Source organism: Oncorhynchus clarkii, chromosome 7 (genome assembly GCF_045791955.1).
Source record: "Oncorhynchus clarkii lewisi isolate Uvic-CL-2024 chromosome 7, UVic_Ocla_1.0, whole genome shotgun sequence".
Classification (NCBI taxonomy): domain Eukaryota; kingdom Metazoa; phylum Chordata; class Actinopteri; order Salmoniformes; family Salmonidae; genus Oncorhynchus; species Oncorhynchus clarkii.
Genome location: NC_092153.1, coordinates 59,869,130 through 59,886,613, shown reverse-complemented (window position 1 = coordinate 59,886,613; position 17,484 = coordinate 59,869,130). Strand labels below are relative to the sequence as shown.

The 17,484-nt window shown below is 44.8% G+C and overlaps 1 protein-coding gene across 1 annotated transcript in view; it reads right to left on the bottom strand.

Annotated features, from left to right (window-relative positions):
- The window catches only part of LOC139413573 (sodium channel protein type 8 subunit alpha-like), a 107,822-nt gene that overhangs the window by 84,055 nt on the left and 6,283 nt on the right, over nucleotides 1-17,484 (bottom strand). Inside the window, exons 3-6 of the mRNA XM_071161089.1 lie at nucleotides 4,767-4,885; nucleotides 3,899-3,988; nucleotides 3,648-3,776; nucleotides 572-663 (exon numbers count right to left, since the gene is read on the bottom strand). Coding sequence (XP_071017190.1) covers nucleotides 572-663; nucleotides 3,648-3,776; nucleotides 3,899-3,988; nucleotides 4,767-4,885 — 430 coding nt within the window. The remainder of the gene's footprint in view (nucleotides 1-571; nucleotides 664-3,647; nucleotides 3,777-3,898; nucleotides 3,989-4,766; nucleotides 4,886-17,484) is intronic.

Genomic DNA, 17,484 nt, shown 5'->3' with positions numbered 1-17,484 from the left:
GATCCTCATGGTCTAAATAAGATACAATGTGTGAGTGTGAAACCCTTGTCTATCACTTTGACTTGGAGGTTAAGATGTCAATAATAATAACTATTTTGCATTTCTACTACTCCTCATACTAAGACCCTGAGTTTTTCTTAACCATGGGAGAGTTATCAACTAGGGCCTGATGTTTTCCTTGGGGGACAATTCAGGCTCCTACCCATACGATCTGCTCTCAGTATACTGTATGAGTCTGTTAATGTCACTTTGGGGGAGAATACTATTAAAATACAAGCATTAATACAACATTTGCAGTGTATCCCACCTGCGTATTATATGGGTTGTTTGTCTAGTATGTCATATCAGGAGCACCTTTTCAACTTAACACCACAAGACTGCCAGTAGACTGCGAAGCCTATCAAAAATGTATTGCTACCATTTTTGATCGTTTGGAAAATAAAAAGTCAACAAAACAGTTATCGTTTCTGAGGCATCCTCTTTAAGAGTCTAAAGTAATAAGAAATTATGAGAATCCATTTAATGAGAAATCAAAATAAACTCGGCTTTAGTGTTTAAATGGGAGTCTCACCTGGAATGACAGAAATAGTTTTCAATGCTCGGAGAACTCTGAACGTTCTCAGCGCCGAGACATTCCCCAGGTCCACAAATTCTGTTACATATCTGTAACGGGGTAGGATCACACACAGAACAAAACACCATGACAAAAAACACACACGATAACACACACAAACCTACAGGTCACACACACGGACGCCAAGTGCACCACACCAGCACCATCACCACCGAAGAAGATGACCGGCAGGAGGAGGGGACACCACAGCGAGAGAGAGTGAGAGAGAGAAGCGCCTATCCCTCCAGGAGAGAGGAGCGAAGGTGGAAGAGTAAACTAAAAGAAACAGAAACAAAACCACACCTAACACTGACCCCAGCAACTCGCCCGCCCGCCCGCACACACACATCTGCACAGTCTTACCTGGGATAACAGAAATAGTTTTCAAAGCCCTCAGAACCCTGAACGTACGCAGAGCTGACACATTGCCTAGGTTTACAAACTCTGTTATATACCTGCAGAGTGGATCAGATCACAGTTACTCAGCAGTCGTTCCAGAATGAAAGAGAGAAAGAAGGCAGGATTGTGGTAAATGCCATTTCAATTAAGTCAATTCAGTAAGTAAACTGAAATTCCAATTACATTTTTTTGTTATTGAAAATATTTTTAATTTCAGTTTACTTCCTGAACTGACTGAATTTAAATGGAATTGACCCCAACCTTGAAAGAAAGAAAATACAAAAATAAAATAAAGGAATAAAAAGGAAGATAGGAAAATACAAAATAAAGAAAGAAATACACTGTATGGCCCAAAATGTTTCAACCAAATGTTTCAAAATGTTACACAGATAAATCAGAGAAAAAATATTGTTGTGCTAAAATTGGGCAGGGCAATCATTCCTTGCCAAACTCGAACAATTACAATATTTGCATAACTTTCAATCATCAAAATCTCCTTTTACCAAATTCCAAAAAGACTGCTATCCCTGACCATTGAAACCGTCTTCTTTGGTAGGATATCCCCCCCTCTGCAACATGTTGTTTTTAAATGAGGATACAAGTAGAGTAACCAGATTAGTTTTTTACGCATCTGTATAAACTCTACATCATTTCAAGGAGCCATCTCACTCTCTAGAATTTACGCATCTGTATAAACTCTACATCATTTCAAGGAGCTATCTCACTCTCTAGAATTTAACTAGTTAGCCATCACATGAAAATGGATTCTCTTTCAACAAACCCATGCATATGTGTGTCATTCTCATAAAATTCAACATTACAAATATACAGTGCATTCGAAAAGTATTCTAACCCCTTGACTGTTTCCACATTTTCTTACATTACATCCTTATTCTAAAATGTATTAAATATAATTGTTTTCTTATCAATCTAAACACAATACCCCATAATGACAAAGCAAAAACAGGTTTTTAGAATTGTTTCAAATGTATTAATAAATAAAAAACTGATATCAAATTCAGACACTTTGCTATGAGACTTGAAATTGAGCACAGGTGCATCCTGTTTCTATTGATCATCCTTGAGATGTTTCCACAACTTGATTAGAGTCCACCTGTGGTAAATTCAATTGATTGTACATGATTTGGAAAGGCAAACACCTGTATGTATGTCCCACAGTTGACAGTGCATGTCAGAGCAAAAACCAAGCCATGTGGTCGAAGGAATTGTCCGTAGAGCTTCAAGACAGGATTGTGTCAGGGCACAAATCTGGAGAAGGGTACCAAAAAACTTCTGCAGCATTGAAGGTCGCCAAAAACACAGTGGCCTCCATAATTCTTAAATGGAAGAAGTTTGGAACCACCAAGACTCTTCCTAGAGCTGGCAGCCAAACTTTTTGTCAGGGAGGTGACCAAGAACCCAATGGTCACTCTGACAGAGCTCCAGAGTTCCTCTGTGGAGATGGGAGAACCTTCCAGAAGGACAGCCATCTCTGCAGAACTCCACCAATCAAGCCTTTATGGTGTAGTGGCCAGACAGAAGCCACTCCTCAGTAAAAGGCACATGACACCCCGCTTGGAGTTTGTCAAAAGGCACCTAAAGGACTCTCATACCATGAGAAATGAGATTCGGTGGTCTGATGAAACCAAGATTGAACTATTTGGCCTGAATGTCAAGAATCACATCTGGAGGAAACCTGGCACCATCCCGACGGATGGTGATGGCAGCATCATGGTGTGGGAATGTTTATCAGCGACAGGGACTGGGAGACTAGTCAGGATCGAGGGAAAGATGAAAGGAGCAAAGTACAGAGAGATCCTTGATGAAAACCTGCTCCAGAGCACTCAGGACCTCAGACTGGGGTGAAAGTTCACCTTCCAACAGGACAATGACCCTAAGCACACAGTGAAGACAACACAGGAGTGGCTTTTGGACAAGTCTGGACAATGTCCTTGAGTGACCCAGCCAGAGCCCGGACTTGAACCTGATCGAACATCTCTGGAGAGACTTGAAAATAGCTTTGCAGCATCGCTCCCCATCCAACCTGACAGAGCTTGAGAGGATCTGCAGAGAAGAATGGGAGAAACTCCCCAAATACAGGCGTGCCAAGCTTGTAGCGTCATACCCAAGAAGACTCGAGGCTGTAATCACTGCCAAAGATGCTTCAACCAAGTACTGAGTAAAAGGTCTGAATACTTATGTAAATGTGAAATTTCAGTAGCTTTTTTAAAAATACATTTCCAAAAATGTATAAAAATCTGTTTTTGCTTCGTCATTATGGGGTATTGTATGTAGATTGATGAGGGGGAAAAAACCATTGAATCCATTTTACAATAAGGGTAACGTAACAAAATTGGGAAAAAGTCAAAGGGTCTGAATACTTTCTGAATGCACTGTACCTGTACTAACATATACTGTATGTCCTATTGACTGATTGATTCAGTTTAATTAATTATATTTTGCGGAATTAATATTTGGAAATGCTTCATCATCTTGGATTATTTTGCATGATTGGCAAAATTCTCTGGTGTGGAATGTACTGCCTGGCCCAACCCTGACATCCTGGTAGAGATGGCAGTGCAGAGAGAGATCGAAGTGTAGAGAGAGGAATATTGGGAGGAGGTGGACTACTTACGCCATAGAGATCACCATGAAGTCCAGCCAGTTCCATGGATCTCGTAGAAAAGTGAACCCGTCTATACAAAAGCCTCGCGCCACAATCTTGGTAAGCGATTCGAAGGTGTAGATACCTGTGAAGGTATACCTAGAGCACAATAAGACGAGAGACAGTGAAAGGGTGAGATATGTGAATAAATGCATATTTGTTTATAAATGTGTTCTAAACAGTTTATGAATGTACATAGGGAGTTATAAATCAATACTTACTCTACTATCTTGTTCCATTCTGGAGGATCACTAAATGTCATGAAAACACAGTTGGTCAAAATGGTGCTCATGATGATCATACTGAATACCGTAACAGGGAAGAGAGTTAAGAAAAGGTTGATGACCATATAAACTCCACCACCCATCAACATACAGTAGGAATATAGTTGAATATACTGTGAGACACTCTACAATGACACAGTTCATCCATTATTTTTGACATTTTATTTTAACCCTTTTTTCTCCGCAATTTCGATCTTGTCTCATCACTGCAACTCCCCAACGGGCTCGGGAGGCAAAGGTCATGTCATGCTCCCTCCGAAACATGACCCGCCTCAAACGGAGGAAACACTGTTTAACTGATGACCGAGATCAGCCTGCAGGTGCCTAGCCCGCCACAAGGAGTTGCTAGAGCGCGATGAGCCAAGAAAAGCCTCCTCGACCAAACCCGGATGACACTGGGCCAATTGTGCACCGCCCTATGGGACTCCCAATCACGGCCGGTTGTGATACAGCCTGGGATCGAACCCAGGTCTGTAGTGCCGCGTCTAGCACTGCGATGCAGTGGCCCCATCCATTAAATATTTAACGAGATGTGGATCCAGGGTATCCGGATAAGGGAGGGAAGATTTTTCCGGACAGTGTGGGTCACAAGATCCAGATCAATGCACAAGGATGATTTGGCCTGTATCACCTCTTCTCTGATTCTTCAACCAATCAAAAGAAAACATCACAATCACTAGCTCCTTCAACCTTAATGTTATGTACAGTACATTGAAGAAATACATGTACATGCTCTGTAATTTCCCCATGATAAACAACAAAATCATAATTTCAAAGCAAGACAATGCACCACTTGAAAGGATATGAGTGTATCAAAATCTTAATTGCTATTCGCCTAAAGAGACTAAAAGGGCTGATGACGTACAAGGAGTCCGTGGCGTGGAAGCGGAAGATTGTTTTCCCTTTGTTTAGGACTATAAACGTCTGAGAGAGAGAGAGAGAGAGAGAGAGATGCATTAACAATGGCAATACAAGGCATGACACATACGGGACATGTAGAAAAGAAAAGCTGCACAATCTCATGGCTCCGATGTAAATATGCTGCCATCATCAGGGTTTCATGACACATACAGTACATCCCATGCTGAGATAACAGAAATGGGAAGTCATGACTAAGGTACACTAAGCTGACTGTTCATTGGCTGATCTGATCTCTGAGTCACTGCAGGCCTCATCTCTGAGTCACAGGACACACAAGGTGGCTCCACTCATTTTATGGAACTTGCTGCTTCAGTTTGCCATGCCCATTCACTACAAGAAGAATTCTGTTGTATTACGACCACAAGTAGTTTTCAAGTTTAAACCCACTTTAACATGGCACCATAAGGAGTACTCTGTGCATTTCTTCCCAAAAGCAATCAACAAGAGGGTAAACCAATATTGGTAACTTATTTGTTACTGAGGTATAAACAGGGTATATCCTAAGATGTGCTGACCGTGTGTTTAATGCACATACTAGGGCACAGGATGAACAGCAAAGACAACCACAACATCTTCTCTCATTATAGAACAGTAAGGCAGAGAATTCTGATTCTTTAGTAATTTGCATACTTTTTAGCCAGTAGTTCTCAAAGTAAAATTGCTTACTATGTCACACAGGTGCAGATATGTGCACCTCTCTCTCTCTCTCTTTCTCCTGTGTGTGTGTGTATCTTGCTAGTGAAGGGCTGAAGCTCTTTGGTTAGAACTTGAATTGCTAGGGAGCTGGCCCTCTTGGGGGAAATGTAGGGAAAACAGTCACTTTCAAAGTAGGGATTTTATGGCTAGTTGAGGTGAAATTAATTCTGCTCATATATTCTGCATGAATGAACTACACATTGACATATCCAACCCAAAGCGGGAGGTTTAAAAAATACTTAGTACTCGGCAAAGTTCCAGAGCATGTCTTTAAGTCAACCATGACCTTTAGTCTCTTCCACTAAAGCAGATGCACATGCCTCTTTTACTAATGAGAAGACATATTTCACAACTGTTACGGAATGTGTGAAAAATATAAAATGGAATTCAATGACCAGGTCTGAATAGCCTAATAACTAAAAAACTTCAAATGTTGTTAAGTTGTTCAACATTTCAAGAAGTACTTTGCACTATCTAACTACTGTACCACTTCCAGTTAGAGTAACTAAGAGCCTGATGGTGACAGTCAGATATCCCAGTGTTTGTGTCTGTTCCTTCCTTCCTGTGTTCCTCTCCCCTCTCTCCAGTCTGTGGCCAAATAGTTGTCTTCTGCTCCCAGCTTAAAGCTCTTACTGGAAAAGAACTGCAAACGCTGCCATCGATCAAGCCAAGATCTGCTGACTCCAGCCTCTCAACAACCACTCCCCATCCCATAAACAGGCCCGGGCCAAGTGGGGCTGGCTGTGGTGAGGTTAGGCCCAGAGTTCTGAGAGAAGGAGAGTGCGTGTGTGTGTGTGTGTGTGTGTGTGTGTGTGTGTGTGTGTGTGTGTGTGTGTGTGTGTGTGTGTGTGTGTGTGTGTGTGTGTGTGTGTGTGTGTGTGTGTGTGTGTGTGTGTGTGTGTGTGTGTGTGTGTGTGTGTGAGGGGGGGGCTGTATGCGATTGCATTTATGTATGAGCGCACACGTGTGTGCATGCGTGTATGCACGCTTGTATGTGGGTGTGTGTGTGCACAGGGAGTGAGAGGAAAGAGACATCACAGCAGAAGCGTGACCAGTAGACAATCAGCTGTACTGTTAATTATAAGTGCCTACATTAACTTTTCTGGCTCCACTTCATTCATTAGTCCTGTTCCCAACCATACCCAGAGAGACAGAGAGAGAGAGAGGGGTGCTACGTAACACATGAGTCCAGATGATCAGATGATCTCTGCAGTACCTTCCTACTGTACAGTACAGTACAGTATTACACTCCACAGCAGTTGTGGGACTAGGGGAGAATATATAGGCCAGTATACCGCACCCCACGCAACATAGGCCAACACGCATAGAATTAAACACTAAAACATCTCAGCTCACCATACTACACACTGAACACAGATACAGCCCGATTCACACACAGTCAAACAACCCGTTACACTGTAAGCCCCACACATTTACAACAGAAACACAAAGTCAGACTAACACATTAAAAACTAAACTGTTCACATGGCATGTACAACAAACAGACACATACACATTCAGAGAAAGAATCCACACCTACAAAGACATACAGTAGGTATATAGAGTCCCCAAAAAGGACTTCAGACAAACTCTCTCTCTCTCACACACACACACACACACACACACTGGGACTGTCCGTTTGTCACACACTCCAAGGGAAACACTGGCAAGGAGCGGCTGGGCAACAAGACAGAGGTGTCCTGAGACAGGAGTGTCCTGAAAGCTAATTAGATTAAAGTAGCGAGTGGTGGCTGCAGAGCAGTCTGGGAAAAAACTAAATGTATTCTCTATCTGCATTACAACACTCCTCACTCTCCCCTGATCCCTAGCTCTCTCCTTCCCTAAGTATTTCTTCCTCTCCTTTCTTTTTGACCATAAACTATCTATAGCTAGGCTAACTCAAATCCTCACCATTTCTTCCTGTCAGAAAAAATTGTCTGCCTTTATCATTTACCCCAATCATTGTCTGGTGTAGGTTAAAATTAGGCCCAGGTACAAATTAGGGCTACAGCTAAAATCTAACGTTCAAAGAAATGTGGGGAGTCAAATGTTGCTATGACAGAAGAGACGTGTAATGAGTGGCCTGCTCTGCTCATTGTCAACATGGCCACAGATTTGGTTCCTATAGCCTCATGTTAGGTGTATGTGTTCTCTCTGGTTGTCCTGATCTTCAACTCCTCCCTCCCTCTCTTTTTTCCCTCCTTCCCTGGGGAGTGAAGGTGACTTTTACTTCAGACTCTCTGAGGACATAGCTTTAGTTTAGGACACACAGGTAAGCCTCTGTTTGCATGGCTCTAATAGTCTTATTGGCACCAAATGGTTACATTCCAATGTCATTAATCATATTAAATGTGATTAAAGAATCATATTAATTTTATCTACTGCTATCAGCCAGGAATAGTCATTCATATTCTGACAGGCCTTTGATTCACTGACATTATTGAGCCATAATAACTACAGATTCTCAATACAATATTTCATTGGACCAATCTGTAGAGATTTTCCCAGTTCGCTGACATCTGCAGTTATTTGCTCCCGAACAGTTTGCATTTTGTGATGACACATCATACACACACACTGACATACACACATGCATGCACACACACGCCATACATTGGTTTCATCGCTAATATGCTAGGCCTGTGTTTCAATTTAGGTCATCCACTATGGCATACTGCAATCAACGTACATACAGAATCATAATTAAATTGTAAAGGGTATGTCTGTAAGCTGGATGGATGTGGAGAGAGAGGAGGGAGAAAATCTGCTATTGATTACACTAACTGGCTACTGTATATGGCTTTGTATGGCTGTGGATAGCGGAATATGGCTGTGGATAGAGGACAGTCAGTCAGTCAGAGAGAGTGAGTGAGTGAGTGAGTGAGTGAGTGAGTGAGTGAGTGAGTGTGAGAGTGAGAGAGGTGTGTAGCCTATGGGAGGGTAGGAGCCAGGACATAGTGAGGCGCCCCATTACTATGGAGAGGAGAGTAGGCTAAATAGCCTACGATTCCCGGACATATTGAAGTGGGCCAATACATAACTGTTTGATGCATGAGTGTGCTGGACCCACTGTGTGATAATCAAAGGCACGCTTCACATGCATAAACACACACCATCACACAGTATATAGACTTTCTTTTTTGTGTCATTGACTTGTTTATTGTGTTATTGGCTTGTTTATTGTTTATTCCATGTTATTCCATGTGTAACTTTGTGTTGTTGTTTGTGTCACACTGCTTTGCTTTATCTTGGCCAGGTCGCAGTTGTAAATGAGAACTTCTAGTTCTCAACTAGCCTACCTGGTTAAATAAAAAATCAAATAAACACAGTGGCACAGGTCCTATACTAGTACACACACAGGAATGCAGTCCCACTGATCTAAATACTAGTACACACACAGGAATGCAGTCCCACTGATCTAAATACTAGTACACACACAGGAATGCAGTCCCACTGATCTAAATACTAGTACACACACAGGAATGCAGTCCCACTGATCTAAATACTAGTACACACACAGGAATGCAGTCCCACTGATCTAAATACTAGTACACACACAGGAATGCAGTCCCACTGATCTAAATACTAGTACACACACAGGAATGCAGTCCCACTGATCTAAATACTAGTACACACACAATGCAAACGGAATGTCTCATGACGGATTTGCTGCAAAGCTACTGCAAGTTTCATCAGCCACAATAGAAGCTTTGAAGAGAAATACATATGCAGGAATAGGAGGCAGAATGCAGCTGCAGAGACAACCAAAGAGAGGGAGAGGAAGGAGGGAGGGGGAGAGGCATGCAGTGGAGCAGTGAGAGAGGGATGTGGAGGGGGCATGCAGGGATACAGGGACAGCAGCAAAGACAGACAAAGAGAGAGGGAGCAAAATAAGGAGAGAGAGATAGGAATGGGGGCACGCAGTGGAAGAGAAAGATAGAGATAGAGAGAGGGGAATGAGGGGGTGGAGGGGGAGAGGGAGGAATGCAGAAGAAAACCCTGAGAGCTGCAGAGGGGAGAGAGCCATAGCAGAGATGGATGGCTAGATGTAGGGAGGGAGGGAGGGAGGGAGGGATGGGTAGATGTAGTGAGGGAGGGAGGGAGGAGAGGGATGGGTAGATGTAGGGAGGGAGGGAGTGAGGAGAGGGATGGGTAGATGTAGGGAGGGAGGGAGTGAGGAGAGGGATGGGTAGATGTAGGGAGGGGGGAGGGAGGAGAGGGATGGGTAGATATAGGGAGGGAGGGAGTGAGGAGAGGGATGGGTAGATGTAGGGAGGGAGGGAGTGAGGAGAGGGATGGGTAGATGTAGGGAGGGAGGGAGTGAGGAGAGGGATGGGTAGATGTAGGGAGGGAGGGAGTGAGGAGAGGGATGGGTAGATGTAGGGAGGGAGGGAGTGAGGAGAGGGATGGGTAGATGTAGGGAGGGAGGGAGTGAGGAGAGGGATGGGTAGATGTAGGGAGGGAGGGAGGAGAGGGATGGGTAGATGTAGGGAGGGAGGGAGGAGAGGGATGGGTAGATGTAGGGAGGGAGGAGAGGGGTGGGTAGATGTAGGGAGGGAGGGAGTGAGGAGAGGGATGGGTAGATGTAGGGAGGGAGGGAGTGAGGAGAGGGATGGGTAGATGTAGGGAGGGAGGGAGTGAGGAGAGGGATGGGTAGATGTAGGGAGGGAGGGAGTAGGAGAGGGATGGGTAGATGTAGCGAGGGAGGGAGTGAAGAGAGAGATGGGTAGATGTAAGGAGGGAGGAAGTGAGGAGAGGGATGGGTAGATGTAGGGAGGGAGGGAAGGAGTGAGTAGATGGATGGGTAGATGTAGGGAGGGAGGGAGTGAGGAGAGGGATGGGTAGATGTAGGGAGGGAGGGAGTGAGGAGAGGGATGGGTAGATGTAGGGAGGGAGGGAGGGAGGGAGGGAGGGAGGGAGGGAGGGAGGGAGGGAGGGAGTGAGGAGAGGGATGGGTAGATGTAGGGAGGGAGGGAGGGAGGGAGAGAGGAAGGGAGGGAGGGATGGGTAGATGTAGGGAGGGAGGGAGGGAGGGAGAGAGGGAGGAGAGGGATGGGTAGATGGAGGGAGGGAGGGAGGGAGGGAGGGATGGGTAGATGTAGGGAGGGAGGGAGGGAGGGAGAGAGGGAGGAGAGGGATGGGTAGATGTAGGGAGGGAGGGAGGGAGGGAGAGAGGGAGGAGAGGGATGGGTAGATATAGGGAGGGAGGGAGGGAGGGAGGGAGGAGAGGGATGGGTAGATGTAGGGAGGGAGGGAGGGAGGAGAGGGATGGGTAGATGTAGGGAGGGAGGGAGGGAAGGGGGGAGAGGGATGGGTAGGTAGCATGCAGCAGAGAGAAAGAGAAAGACATGACAGAAGGCTAAACGGGAAACAATGGAGAGTAGGTCATTGAGGGAGGGGGGAGTAGCCTACCACAGCTGGGGGGGGGGGGGGGGGGTTCTTTAAACACCTGACTTCAGCCAGGATTTTTGTCTGAATCATCGTCTAAGACATCAATGACCTTCGCAAACAGAAACACATTCAATGAGAGAAACCATCGTAAACCCTTGCTAAAACGTTAGCATTAATACATCCAGAGATGACGGTCACATTACGGTATACAGCATACATAACCTACTGGCCAGCATTTACGCAACCGCATGTACTATAATGCTAACACATCATTATCCAACCACACTACCTCCCTCCCTCGCTCCCTCTCTCACTCCCTCCCGCAATCCCTGGCACACATATGTACTACACTCTTGTAAAAAAGAGTGCTATCTAGAACCTAAAAGGGTTCTTCGACTGTCCCCATAGGAGAACCCTTTGAATAATCCTTTTTGGTTCCAGGTTGAACCCTTCTGGTTTCAAGTAGAACCCTTGTCACAAAAGATTCTACATGGAACCAAAAAGGGTTATCCTACTTGGACAGCCGAAGAACCCATTTGGAACACTTTTTTCTAAGAGTGTATATAGCCAGTCCAACTCCACTGAGTATCAATCCCCTCTAGATGTCCCGTGTGGTGTGCTCCCCTCTCCCAAACCCCATCCTTCCCCCTCCCCTTTCCCTACATCTCTACTCCCCCTCTCCTCCTCTCGGCAGTACAGAAGGATGCTGTGTCATCAGACACTAAGGACTCAGACAGACCGCTAAAGCCAAGCCCTTGCTCTAATTTACTACACCTCAGAGAGAGAGAAAGAGGGAGTGAGAGGAAAGTGTCTGTGTCGGGGGGGGATAAAAATCACAGCCATGGCATGACAGGAAGTGAATAAAGTCCCCAACGTGGGACCTGGCTATGGTAAATTATATCAGTGTATGAAGGACATATTCTGGATATGTTTTACTCATTCAAACCTACTCACTGTTCCTGTGTGATCAGCATCAGCCATTGGAAATGACCAGTCGGCATGCTACTCAGCTAGGTTCATTTGGGGACAGCAGCAGTCTGCCATGCAGAAGAGATGCTGGTTACACCATAGAGATGACTAGCAGGAGAGACTCTGGTCACATCATAGAGATAGAATGACTGGCAGGAGAGACTCTGGTTACATCATAGAGATAGAATGACTAGCAATAGATACTCTGGTTACATCATAGAGATAGAATGACTAGCAGGAGAGACTCTGGTTACATCATGGAGATAGAATGACTAGCAATAGAGTCTGGTTACATCTTAGAGATAGAATGACTAGCAATAGAGACTGGTTACATCATAGAGATAGAATGACTAGCAGGAGAGACTCTGGTTACATCATAGAGATAGAATGACTAGCAATAGAGACTGGTTACATCATAGAGATAGAATGACTAGCAATAGAGACTCTGGTTACATCATAGAGATAAAATGACTAGCAGGAGAGACTCTGGTTACATCATAGAGATAGAATGACAAGCGTGAGAAATACTGGTTACATCATAGAGATAGAATGACTAGCAGGAGAGACTCTGGTTACATCATAGAGATAGAATGACTAGCAATAGAGTCTGGTTACATCATAGAGATAGAATGACTAGCAGGAGAGACTCTGGTTACATCATAGAGATAGAATGACTAGCAGGAGAGACTCTGGTTACATCATATAGATAGAATGACTAGCAATAGAGAGTCTGGTTACATCTTAGAGATAGAATGACTAGCAATAGAGACTGGTTACATCATAGAGATAGAATGACTAGCAGGAGAGACTCTGGTTACATCATAGAGATAGAATGACTAGCAATAGAGACTGGTTACATCATAGAGATAGAATGACTAGCAGGAGAGACTCTGGTTACATCATAGAGATAGAATGACTAGCAGGAGAGAGTCTGGTTACATCATAGAGATAGAATGACTAGCAGGAGAGACTCTGGTTACATCATAGAGATAGAATGACTAGCAATAGATACTCTGATTACATCATAGAGATAGAATGACTAGCAGGAGAGACTCTGGTTACATCATGGAGATAGAATGACTAGCAATAGAGAGTCTGGTTACATCTTAGAGATAGAATGACTAGCAATAGAGACTGGTTACATCATAGAGATAGAATGACTAGCAGGAGAGACTCTGGTTACATCATAGAGATAGAATGACTAGCAATAGAGACTGGTTACATCATAGAGATAGAATGACTAGCAATAGAGACTCTGGTTACATCATAGAGATAAAATGACTAGCAGGAGAGACTCTGGTTACATCATAGAGATAGAATGACAAGCGTGAGAAATACTGGTTACATCATAGAGATAGAATGACTAGCAGGAGAGACTCTGGTTACATCATAGAGATAGAATGACTAGCAATAGAGTCTGGTTACATCATAGAGATAGAATGACTAGCAGGAGAGACTCTGGTTACATCATAGAGATAGAATGACTAGCAGGAGAGACTCTGGTTACATCATATAGATAGAATGACTAGCAATAGAGAGTCTGGTTACATCTTAGAGATAGAATGACTAGCAATAGAGACTGGTTACATCATAGAGATAGAATGACTAGCAGGAGAGACTCTGGTTACATCATAGAGATAGAATGACTAGCAATAGAGACTGGTTACATCATAGAGATAGAATGACTAGCAGGAGAGACTGGTTACATCATAGAGATAGAATGACTAGCAGGAGAGACTCTGGTTACATCATAGAGATAGAATGACTAGCAGGAGAGAGTCTGGTTACATCATAGAGATAGAATGACTAGCAGGAGAGACTCTGGTTACATCATAGAGATAGAATGACTAGCAATAGATACTCTGATTACATCATAGAGATAGAATGACTAGCAGGAGAGACTCTGGTTACATCATGGAGATAGAATGACTAGCAATAGAGAGTCTGGTTACATCTTAGAGATAGAATGACTAGCAATAGAGACTGGTTACATCATAGAGATAGAATGACTAGCAGGAGAGACTCTGGATACATCATAGAGATAGAATGACTAGCAATAGAGACTGGTTACATCATAGAGATAGAATGACTAGCAATAGAGACTCTGGTTACATCATAGAGATAAAATGACTAGCAGGAGAGACTCTGGTTACATCATAGAGATAGAATGACAAGCGTGAGAAATACTGGTTACATCATAGAGATAGAATGACTAGCAGGAGAGACTCTGGTTACATCATAGAGATAGAATGACTAGCAATAGAGTCTGGTTACATCATAGAGATAGAATGACTAGCAGGAGAGACTCTGGTTACATCATAGAGATAGAATGACTAGCAATAGAGAGTCTGGTTACATCTTAGAGATAGAATGACTAGCAATAGAGACTGGTTACATCATAGAGATAGAATGACTAGCAGGAGAGACTCTGGTTACATCATAGAGATAGAATGACTAGCAATAGAGACTGGTTACATCATAGAGATAGAATGACTAGCAGGAAAGAGTCTGGTTACATCATAGAGATAGAATGACTAGCAGGAAAGAGTCTGGTTACATCATAGAGATAGAATGACGAGCAGGTTACATCATCATTTGGTTACATCATCATTTGGTTCATACCCATCAGAAAAATCACTTCGGATGAACAACTTAGCTGTCCCACTTTTTACAGTGTATGAATGGCTAGCAAGGGTCAATGCTACTTCACCATAGAGATAGAATGGCTACAGGGGTCAATGCTATTGTAACAGTATAGCTTCCGTCACTCTCCTCACCCCAACCTGGGCTCGAACCAGGGACCCTCTGCACACATCAACCACAGTCACTCACAAAGCATTGTTACCCATCGCGCCACAAATGCCACGGCCCTTGCAGAGCAAGGGGAACAACTACTAGGTCTCAGAGCGAGTGACGTCACCGACTGAAACACTAGTAGCGCGCACCACCGCTAACTAGCTAGCCATTTCACATTGGCCACACTACTACACCATAGAGATAGAATGGCTAGCAGGAGAGATGCTAGTTACACCAAACAGTGCTACATTCTTTCACATTCACTTGGTCACTAGACCATACCTGTTTTAGCTTGTCTGAAGCACAAACATATCTAACAACCAGGCTTAAGCTATTGTAGATTCTATGTACTGTATGCTGTATTAAACAACCAATAGTACAGTATTGTCTAGTTCCCTCAAACTCAACTCTGGACCTCCAAGCCAGTTACACTGTATTGTTTCATTGTTCCCTTGTAGTTGGGGACTGATTTAGACCTGGGACATCATGTGGGTGAAATTAAGTAAAAGTTTTTACGAAGGGTCCAGGCCCACATGTTTGTCGGGCACGCACACACAGCGTTCACTGTGGCTCCTCCCACACACATGCACTTGCACAACTTAAATTCAACCTCATCTTCAACAAACACGTACTCACACACACATGCACTGTCACACACACACATGCGTGCACATACGCCTGCACAAATGCACACATGCACAGATACACACACACTAACACACACATCCACCACAGCCAGGGGAGAGAAGAAACTGCAGTGACTGCACTTTTCCCTCACCGGCACCGCTCAGCTCTTCCCCTACTCGATTCATGAGTGCTGTGATCAGGTTTCACTGCAGCTGACAGCAACACACACGGTCATACGCAAGCTTGCACACATGGAGGTGGGGAGAGCGGGAGGGGATAGGAGAATTGGCGGTCGAGTAGAGGAGAGAATGAGAATGAGAAACCTGGAGAGGTAGAGAGAGAAAAGAGGTTGAGAGATTGAGGAGGAGGAGGTTTTGAGGTGACAAATGAATATGCATGCCGGGGCTCCCATAGGTGTCATGAAAGGTGAAGGTGTGGATGGGAGAGGGGAGGGAGGGAGGTAGTAAAACGCTCTGAATGGCCAGGGAGGTGGAGGCCCATTGTCTGTCCCAGACCATCCTGGTCCCAGCAGGTCAGTGACTTGCGCTCTGCTCTCTACCGGGTCCTCTTATGTAATTGATACACACACACAGCCCGGCCTGCAGTGTGTGTGTCACAAAGGTAAGAGTCCTTGGGAGGGCAGAGTGAGGGAGAAGCGTGATAGCATACATGCGCACACACACACTCATTCACTCTTACACACACACACACACACACACACACACACACACACACACACACACACACACACTCACACACTCACACATTGACACAGAGATCTAGGGAGGGAGGTCACTGAGACAGACACAGCTCCAGACATGAGAGAGGTGTGCATGAGGGAGCCCTGAGCACCACCTGATGAACGAGTCTACCTCTGTCCCTCCTCAAGGACAGGGAGGAGAGAACAAAGGAACAAGGGAGCAGAGGCAGAAGAAGGAGAGAGCCAAGCATAACAGATAGGGCAATGGGGTAAGGAAGAGGGGAGGACGAAGAAGAGGGGGGAAGACGCAGCAATTGTACCTCGCCATCACCCCTTCTCTGGCTGCCATCATAGAAGTCCATGGATCATTAGATCATAGGAGACACACACACTGCTGAGTGGACCTCTATAGCCCTGCAGGCCCTAGATTATCTTACAGGCTAGAAAATCCATCCCAGCCCTGCCTCCATCCTAACCTAGCCTAGCCTGCAGCTCAGTCCAGCCTCTTAACCAGCCTCAGCCTCAGCTCTGCCCAACCACCAGCCTAGCCTTCAGCCCTGCCTCCAACCCAAGCCAGCCCAGCCCCCAGTTTAGCCCAGCCATCCAGCTCAGCTTAACCCTTTCTCCAGCCCTGCCCAGCCCAGCCCAGCCCAGCTCAGCCCAGCTCAGCCCAGCAACTCAGCCAAGTACAGCCAGCTGGCCCAGGAATCAGGCTGCTCCTCACCTCTACCACCCTCAAGGTGCAGCCAGCCCCTCCTCTCCTCTCCTGGGCTTGGATTACACTGGGGGGTGGAGGCTGAGGGGAGAGGGGCCTAAACTGAAAGGGAAACTGTACTGTTGTGCCCTGGGCTGGTAGGGGAAGCAACCATTTGACTTATGCTAAAATAGGAGGGAGGGAGCTCTTAATTGTTGTGTATGCATACAAACTGGGCGTATGTGGTGTTTGGCATGAATCATGATACGATATGGTGGTTGTATTTTTAAGGAAGCCATGCAACAAACAAAACAGCTGCTATCTCCTTCAAATTGGTACAAGTAGGCAGGGAAAAGTATTCCATGCAAAAATACTATGATGTTGTGCAAAATGTACAGTATGCAGGAAAATGTACATACACTAAATGCATAAACTTGCACACACACACCACATTCTCCTACACAGAAACCTAGATACACACACACACACACATGCAGACTGTCTGCTTCGACAGAACACCCTCATGATCCAAGTGCGATTTTCCTCACTAGCAAATTCAATTAGCAGGAGCACTGATAGCACATATTCAGAGAGGCCGGTTGGTCTCATCTCTGCTGCCAGCATCCACCAGCACATTTCCAGTAAGTGCAGCAACATAGAGCATCAATCAACAGATAAGACTACATAAGCATTACCAAACAGGCCTGCGGTCCAGAGCTCCAGACATTC